Raw genomic sequence first — 8,852 nt, 5'->3', positions numbered from 1 at the left:
CCCGGTCTTGTTGGGTTATTTATTACTTTGACACTCCTACACTTGGGAGAAGACATCAATCTTTTAGTTGTGTCATCCACCACTAGATTTGTTTTCTTTAAGTCCTGTAATCCATTTGTCATGTATAAGCACGTGCTTTCTACAAAAAAATCTAGGTAAATTTTGATTTTAATATTTCTTCAATTTTATATATGCATGTTTTTAAAAATATCAAATCTAACCAGATCTTGTTCATTGTTGAAATTGTACCCCTATCAGTAAGTTTGCTTGGGAACCTTCTTAAGGAATGTTTTTGGATGATGTTAGAGTGGTGATGAGACCAAAACAACATCTACATAAGAAGTTAATCTAAAGGAGGGTAATGAAGATTCTAAGAAAAATAGTATATCAAATTTTATTAACAATGTCAGCAACATGGTTATTGGTGTTAGTGTTAGTGTTAAAACTAGTAATTCTAGTTGTAGTTGTAAGATAAAAGTTACTCAAAATTGTTCCAATAAAAGTTTTAAAAAGAAAAGAGATTTTGAGATGGGAACACAACTTCTTTTGCATTTAGATAAATTTGTTAACAGTGTCTTTGTAAGAAATAATTGTGGGTTTTATAGATAGAAAAGAGTACAACATTAAAAAACTGATGACAAAGTTTCATCCATAGATGAAGTTGTTTTTTAGAGTGAATTTTATGGTTTCTTTACTAAATATTTCATAGTTAAAAATAAAAGAAAAATATGAACAACACCAATAATTCTAAAAAAAAATTTTAATGACTAAAACTAATATTTTAAAAATTTTTTTTTTAATGACTAAAACTAATATTTTAAAAGAGATTAAACCTCAAACCATGAGGTACATCTCAATTTTAAAGTTACTTAAATTATATATCACTTGATATTGATATGAAATAAAAAATATGTCATACATATTTTAGACAACTAATATTGCAATTAATTCTTATAATTCAAAATTATTTCATTTGTTAAAGGGTACATTTCAAGATGTTGATTATCATGTATTTAAGAAGATAAAAAAAGATAATGCCAATTGAGTTACAATAATTTTGAAAAAAACAATTTTGACCTTGAGCCATTAGAGAAAAGGATATAAAGGGGCCGTGCGGTGTTATGTCAATTATATAATTATTAGAAAGTCAAACATGAGAAGAACTTGATAGGGGTGATTATTTTTTATTCGGTTTTTACTTATGAAAACAACCAAACTAAAATTTTGTAAAATAAAAAAAAAAATCAAAACCGAATCCAAATTGGTTCCAATTGACCGGTTTCAGTTCAATTCAGTGTGATTATTTTAAATTAAAAACCAAAACCCAACTAATTGGTTTTGGGTTTTATTCAATTAGGTTTGATTATTTTATATTAAAAACTGAAAATTATATTTTTTAGGCTTCTTTTAGACTTTTTAGTGGGTTTTTTCCGATTCGGTTTTTGATTTATTTCTTAACTGAACTAGTTCAGTTCAGTTTTTTAATTTCAGGTTTATGAAACCATATCCAAACTGAATTGTTTTTTAGATATTTGAATCAATTTAATAGGTTTTCTATTTATGATTGAGTTTTTTCAGTTATTTTTTTGTTTGGTTTTCTTAGTGATGTATATCTATATCAAAAATCTTTGTACGAGTTCATAGAAGCTAAACATGACAGGGATGTGTTCACAGGAGAAAATGTGACCACTTTACTGAATTACTCAGGGGTGATCATTTTTGGTTCAATTCAGTTTTTATAAAAAAAAAAGTAATCAAACTGATTTTTTAAAACCAAAACTGAACCAAAATCAGTTCAAACCGATTAATTTTAGTTAAATTATTTTAGGAAAAACTAGTTCAAATCGACTGGTTTTGGTTTGACTCAGTTTTTTCAGTTTGACTCAATTTTTTTTCAACTTGGCTCAGGTTTTTTTTGGTTTGGATTTAGTTTAGTTTTTTCGGTTTCATGCTTATGAAACTGAAATCGAACTGAATTAATTAGTTTTTTTTTTAAATTTTAATAGGTTTTTTTATGGTTTGATTTTTTTGGTTTTTTAATTTAATCGGTTTTTTTGATTTTTTTACTTACCCCTAAAATTACTATTGCATGCAAAATACTAGCCAACTTTTATCGACATACAAGGCGTAAGAATTATTGGAATCATAGTTTTTAGACGCGCCTTGGTAGTTAGCTCGATTCAAGGTTTTGATTCTGGGTTTTGATTGAATTATTTGGGTTGATTTTTTTTATTTTTAAATTGAAATGATGTTATTTTTGTAAAAAATAAAAGTTAACGAGTTGTAATCTAATTTTTGACTAGATTTTATAGAGTTAATCTATTTGATCGTATTGAGTTTTTATTTTTACTTTTTTAATTTGATTTAGTTTTAACTTTGAATTAATCAAGTTTTGAATTCACTTACCGAACCAGATTTCAAAAGTATGATTGGAACAATATTTTGAGAGCAATATTAAAGAAAGATGAAAATTTAATAAATTCCTCTCTTGAGACACGGACGAATATGCAAATTTAAGGCAAATGGCGGTCCGAAACAGCACCGTTTCATGCACATCATTTTGATACATACCAACTTTCCAAAATGGAAATAAAACATAACGCCTCACTGGCTTTATAGTTTTCCCTTCCCGCCAAGTAGAAATTGCGTTTTGTAATATTGACATCATTTCCTCAGATTTCGAATTCCGAAACCACAAAAAACACTTCAGTAATGGAGGATATCGATTGGAAGAAGAATAATAAGAATAAGCAGAGATGGAGCGTAACCTACACAAAGCACATCAAGCAAAAGCGAAAAATCTATCAAGACGGTTTCTTAGATCTTCACTTCTCCACAAACAAGGTTGAGTCATCCGAGCTTTCATTTTCATGTTAATTTCGTAAGAATTAGGTTTTCCGTTTTTTTATTTCTTTTCTGCGCTTTCTTTGTTTGTCAAATTCGTGTTTAGGTCATGCTGTTTGACGAGTGCGAGAAGTTATTAGAATGCAGAATCTTGAAGGATGAAGAAGTTGTTAGTTCCAGTGAAACCCTAACATTCAATTCCTTTCTTGTTGATGTTGGAGATCCTGAGGTCGGTGGTGATAATAATAGTAATAATAAGCTACCGGTATCAGATTCGAATTTTCACGGAAGAGATAGGAAAATTACCGAAAGGTTTGGCTTCATGCGTCGACAAAAGTTTAGAAATCCTTCGATTTCTCCCTCCGGTTGTGATGTTAACAATATTCTGTTTTTGAATTTGTTGTTTTGAAAATTTTATAATTCAAATGTATTGCTAATTTTTGTGGTCACAGGTGGAGAGGATACTGTTGAGAAGAATGAAGCACGACCGGATTGTCTAAGCACGTCGCAAAAGATCATCAAAGGTTAGTTTTACTTATTTTGTGGTTTGATGAATTTATTGTTTTTGCAGAAATGATCATGTTGTTTGTTCTCTCGATGTTCTTAGGATGATAGTATCGAGATGCTAATTCTTATGGACCTAAGTTAGATAATAGTTTGTGTTTGAGCTTGTATTGGGCTAAGTTGTGATGGTTGCTTATGTTTTAGAGATCAAGAAGAGAGAACTGCGAAGGTACGTAGTGCCAGAGAGCAGTCCAGATATGTCAAAAAGTGCCACAGGTTTGTCGTTGAACAGAATTTTTTCATTTTCTTTGGAGGTGTTGTTTAATTTTTTTTTTCTTTTTCATGTTTTAACAAAAATGAGGGAGCATCATGTAACCATGTCATTCCTACCTTGAAGCAATTGTAGAGTTCAAATTAGTCATCATTAAGGAATTAGGAAATTGTTGCTTCTTTATCTTGTATGATGCTCCAAAAGTTCTTTGCATTTTGTTTGTTCTGTTTCTATAATTTCAACTCTTTATGCTGTTCTTTTAGTTTGATTCCACACTAACTTCTTTCTGGAATAGAATGGCAAGTCCTCTACACTACACTAGTGACTCAAAGGGCCAAGAAGTATCACTTTTGATTTTTAATTTATCTCTGTGTAGTGAAATTAACGTGTTGAATCTCTTAAAATAACAAAAAGGTAAATTAGTGCTCGGCAAACCAAGCATCAAGCATAGCATATCTGGTTCAGATGGTATGGTGTGGGCGCCAACTCATTTGGATCAGTACAAACCACATCAATGCTATTGATCCCCGGGAATTACAGTTAGATGGTCATACTCATCATGTGCCTGGATGGTTTGGTTTAGCTGTTGTGTAAGATTCTAACAGCTGTGATGTCATGCTTGATTTGCACACCAAAAGATGCTTCTTATGATGGTTTTCTATTTACAATTAATAAGATGGTTCTCAATTAGGATTCTGTTTCTTTTATTATGTTTGTGCTATCTGCATCACTTTTAGAAAACTTATGGTCAACATTTTCCCTTTTTCAACACAGAATGGCAGGTCTTATACACTACGCAAATGACTCAAAAGACCAAGAAGTACCACGATGGTTTCTTAAGACTTGCCAGTCGTGAATCCTTAGGGATGCAGGTTAGTTTGAGGACTTACGCATGTCAGTCTTATTTGCAAGGCTAATCATCTTGTTTGTTGAATTCTAAGAATCATTCACTCTGGAAGCTTTGCTTCTGATTAATTATTTATTAGATAATTTATTTTGCCATTTAACCTATTAAAAAAAGTTAAACAATAATGTGTGAATTTACTATAATGACATTTTTTTAACTTTTGCTTTCTTTCTTATAACAATGAATCTATAGCTTCATTTTTGGGTGTACATTCAGATCATGCTGTATGATGCAAGCAAGAGACAATTAGATTGTAGGTTCCTCAAGAAAGATGAAATAATAAGTTCCGGTGAATCAATATCATTTGATGCTCATTTGGTTGACATTGGAGAACCTGGAGGAGAAAATCAGCTTCTAGAGGATTTGAACATTGAAGGAAATAATTCTAATGATGCTAGCGAACCGGGAACAATGCATGAACAGCCAAATGGTATTAAAGACAACAAATCCATTGCAAAAGGTTAGCCAGGATGATTGCTGATATGGATTATTTCTCTCTCTCTTTCTCATGGTGGTTGTTGAACCAGTGTTCTGTAAGGTTATTGATGGATATCAATTTCTCATCACCAGTATCCCTCCAGTATTCCTAGTCATCATTTGCCTAAAGTTGCTCCTCTCGTAGCTACATATATCTATTGATATCTTTTGCATTCCACATTTATAAATTGTTCTATTATGATAATCTGACTTTCATTACACCATTCAACCTTTTGCATTTGATTCCTCTGCAATGCAGAGTGGTGTGCTCTTTACACTAGTCATATAACTCAAAAGGCCAAGAAGTACCACAGTGGAATCCTCAGGCTTGCTTCTTGTGGTTCTTACAGAATGCAGGTTGGTCTACAAGCTTTACATTATATATGAGCCTTTCCTTGGTTGTTCCTAGGATTCATAGTGCTTCATTTAATATAGTCCCTTTTGGTTTGCTTTCCTAATTTAATGTTGAACCACTTGCATGTACTTCATGGTAATAATGAAGCTTTTTCGAAGTACATGGCCTTTCTTAGGTTGGATAGTCATTTATTTACTTTAGCTTCTTTAATATACACCATCTATTTACTTTAGTTAGGGAGAGTTTCACAGGAAATTGTTTTATTCTTAGATGGTTTTCAATTTAACATATGTTGCAGGGTTTTGAACAATCTTAACATTGGCTTTCTGCACATAATTTGTTGATTATTTATGTATCTTGGAGAAAGTCATGACTTTGAGATATCTGCTCAATGATTAAGTTACATGCTTGTAACTTTGTGTGGTGTGCTAAGCTGCAAGAACTGCAATGAATTTGTGAAATCCAACTATTATAAACGAACCTTATATTTAAAAAATACACCATTACATGGTCTATACTCTGATGAAGTATTCTGTCAGTAACTGTATTCATTTGCATAGTACTCGATAATTTAAGGAATAAGAGTACTTTGTTTTTATTTTTATTTTTTACTGTTCCTTCCTGCTTTTCTGAAGCCTTTCAAGTATGCAGGTCACTTTATTAAGTGAAGGTAAAACCTTCCTGACCAGTAAGTTCCTCAGCTTGTCAGAAGATGTGAAAGTCGGAAGCAAGCTTGCACTGCCAAAATATTTGGTAGAAGTTGGCGAGCCATTAATGAGTTCTGAAGGTATTATTGGTTCACTAGAACTTGGATTTTACTTGACCTTTTTTTATTTCCATTGCTTTGGAATTTAGCAGTATCTAGGGGTTTGGTCTTTCCTCCTGAAACTTCACCTTTAGAGAAACTTCAAAACAGTGCCTTTTCAACAAAAGCTGCAGACTCAAATTTTAGCATGTACATTTATGAGGAGATGAAATTTTTTAAGACAATCCCTACAAAGAAGCCTTTGCAGGATTGTATGTACCACGGATACCTCAACTTTATTGGACAGAGAGCAATGCCCTTTTATTTGTCTTTAATTTAATGCTTTTTTTTGCTGAAAACTTGTGAATTTTTATTTTTGACAGGAAAATATCCAAACACTTATTTAAGGGAAGATGCAAATTCAAGAAGCATCTCTATTGAAGATAGAACCAAGTTGTGCAATGCTGTTCCCACAAACAAAACTTTACGCAATGGTGAGTTTGTTTTTCCTTGGTTCATCAATTTCACAACATCATTAATGAGTTCTGAATCTGATCTCTTTGATTGTACTATATGGGTTTTGTACATACAAAAAATTCCAGTATCTCTGGTTCTACTATCTAAATCAAGTTGTTGTGTTTAGAAAGTTTATATGTCATTCCATAATTGGGCATAAGACAATCAAAAAGTTACTTTGGAATGTATTTGTCAACCAGCATTAGCATGCAGTGTGAATTAAAGACTTCTGCGCATGGTCGTCTTACATTTTGTGTGAAAACTAAAGTTAAATATGTCAGAGTTATTATGTATTTGTGATTCACAATTCTAATTATGATGCTTTGCCATATTGGTTAAGCTTAAACTAACTGCAAGTTTTCACCTTTGCAGCCTGTCAAATCTTGTCCATTCTCCAAAAACCTGCAGTTCAGGGGAGTGTTGCTGTACAGTGTATTGATAAGAGCATAAATGCTTCGACTCTATCAGAAGACTCTGAATTATCGAGACAATCATTCCCACTTGAAGGACCCAGTCAAAATTTGGATGATGGAGGATCAAGTAAAATTGTGGACATTGGGATATCTGCTGATCTCAACTTTCCCGAAGGCAGGTTTTTATGCAATATGTGATCATGCAATGAATGCTTCTTTTTGCCCAATCTTCTAGGTCATGTCTCTCCTAATATCTAAATTTTGAGAATCTGGCTGTATTTAATCTTGCAGTATCATCTACTTATAGCGGTAATCAATTTCCCAATGACACTGAAGCTGCTGGAAATTTTGAACAGGTTTGGGCTATTGTTCCCCCATGTCATATCTGAAAGTCCCATTTCTGCGTGTGCCTACATTATTGTCCTTGTGCTCAGAAAAGTTTCCTCCATTTTGGCAATGTGTGCAACCATGTGATTGTTCTGAACTAATTGATTGTGCAACCATGGCTAAGGATTTTAACTCTTCTATAGAAAAATCAGTAAAAGTCCACACCAAAATTTGCACATATAAAGATTCAGCTCATTTCTTTGGACATCACAGTATATCGTCTGTTGTCTGGAGTCCAAATACATGAATTATACAACACTTGACCAGTGTCTTTCATACCAAGGCACAAGCTTATTATTATTGGAGGAACATGAATTGCACTATCCTGCTAATTTTTTTTTTTTTTTTTATAAGCTCTGTGATTCTGAAACTGTATGTTTTCTTGCATATCTTGTGTAGTGTCATCCGGCCAAAGTAGAAGCTGACACCAAATGCTGTGATGAAGCTTTTGCTTCAAGTATTTCCAGTTTGATGGGTTCCTGTGCTCACTGTCCTAATGATGATAAAAAGAAGACTCTTGATCAGCCCAAGAGTGCAGGGAAAATGGATGAATGGCCTACATTCGATCTTGGATTTTGAACAAGGGCTGTTATGTACATGTAGCTTAGTGGTTATCGATTTTATTGCATAGGTAAAGTGTGCTTCATGTGACATTATGCTCAATATATCGCCACAGGTAAGAAATGCTTGACCTGGTTTCTCCCATTACCTCTTAACCAAAAACTGTTGCATGATTGCTGGATGCAAGTCCGTATTCGAAATATCAACACATGCATGCAAGAAATCTGCACGAGTAGGTTTCTTCTCCCATCTCAGGGCATTCTTCTGCCAAAACTTATTCATTGAGGTTTATTTATTTATTTTTATATAAAAGACAAGGTTTCATTATAACTAACTATTTGATCCATGTTTCACTTCAAGTCAAATAGTTTTTTTAAAAAATATATATATATGTAGATTTTTACATATTTTTGTATATAATAAAATCTCAGGGAAATTTAAAAAATTCATATAGATATCTAATTAAATAAATCTGTAATGGATTTTTTTTATTTAGCCTGATCCCTATTTAGCCAAAGTTAATTAGTTAGACTTGTGATTCAGGTCATGAATTTAATTGGGTTTGATAATTTTTTTATATAAAAAATACAACTATAAAATCAATAATCATAAATTATCAAAGTGATTGGAAAAAAATCAAACTGAAATAAATTACCATACTCAATTAATAATAAGCTAAATATTAAGTAATGAAATTAAAAAAAAAATACAATTATAATAGATAAAAAAAATAGCAAGAAAGCCCTATCTCTAGGCTAGCGAGGTGCAGAGTTATTAGGCTTTTAAAAAAAAGCCAGTTACATGGACCTAAAATAGTTTGCTTGTCTAGTTTTATTTGTTTTTTTTTTCTTAAAAGGTAAATAATTAATGCC

At 32.1% G+C, this 8,852-nt stretch overlaps 1 protein-coding gene across 1 annotated transcript; it reads left to right on the top strand.

The window, feature by feature from the left end:
• Positions 1-2,569: 2,569 nt before the first annotated feature.
• LOC105114388 (uncharacterized) lies at positions 2,570-8,224 on the top strand. Its single transcript, XM_011010918.1, has 12 exons — positions 2,570-2,844; positions 2,951-3,209; positions 3,297-3,368; positions 3,553-3,624; positions 4,394-4,491; positions 4,743-4,986; positions 5,263-5,360; positions 6,010-6,145; positions 6,487-6,597; positions 6,992-7,207; positions 7,324-7,388; positions 7,819-8,224. The coding sequence occupies exons 1-12, from the start codon at positions 2,713-2,715 to the stop codon at positions 7,996-7,998; spliced, it is 1,683 nt and encodes a 560-aa protein (XP_011009220.1). The 5' UTR covers positions 2,570-2,712; the 3' UTR covers positions 7,999-8,224.
• Positions 8,225-8,852: the final 628 nt, after the last annotated feature.

The sequence above is a fragment of the Populus euphratica genome, unplaced genomic scaffold (genome assembly GCF_000495115.2).
Source record: "Populus euphratica unplaced genomic scaffold, PopEup_1.0 scaffold514.1, whole genome shotgun sequence".
NCBI classification, from domain to species: Eukaryota; Viridiplantae; Streptophyta; class Magnoliopsida; order Malpighiales; family Salicaceae; genus Populus; species Populus euphratica.
This window is presented reverse-complemented; position numbering and strand designations above follow the sequence as displayed.

Excerpts from the sequence above, each read along its gene's own strand:
- LOC105114388 (XM_011010918.1), top strand. The coding sequence starts at position 2,713 with ATGGAGGATATCGATTGGAAGAAGAATAATAAGAATAAGCAGAGATGG. Across the intron at positions 6,146-6,486 it reads GCCATTAATGAGTTCTGAAG|GAAAATATCCAAACACTTAT; the intron begins GTATTATTGGTT and ends TATTTTTGACAG. Across the intron at positions 7,208-7,323 it reads TGATCTCAACTTTCCCGAAG|TATCATCTACTTATAGCGGT; the intron begins GCAGGTTTTTAT and ends TTAATCTTGCAG.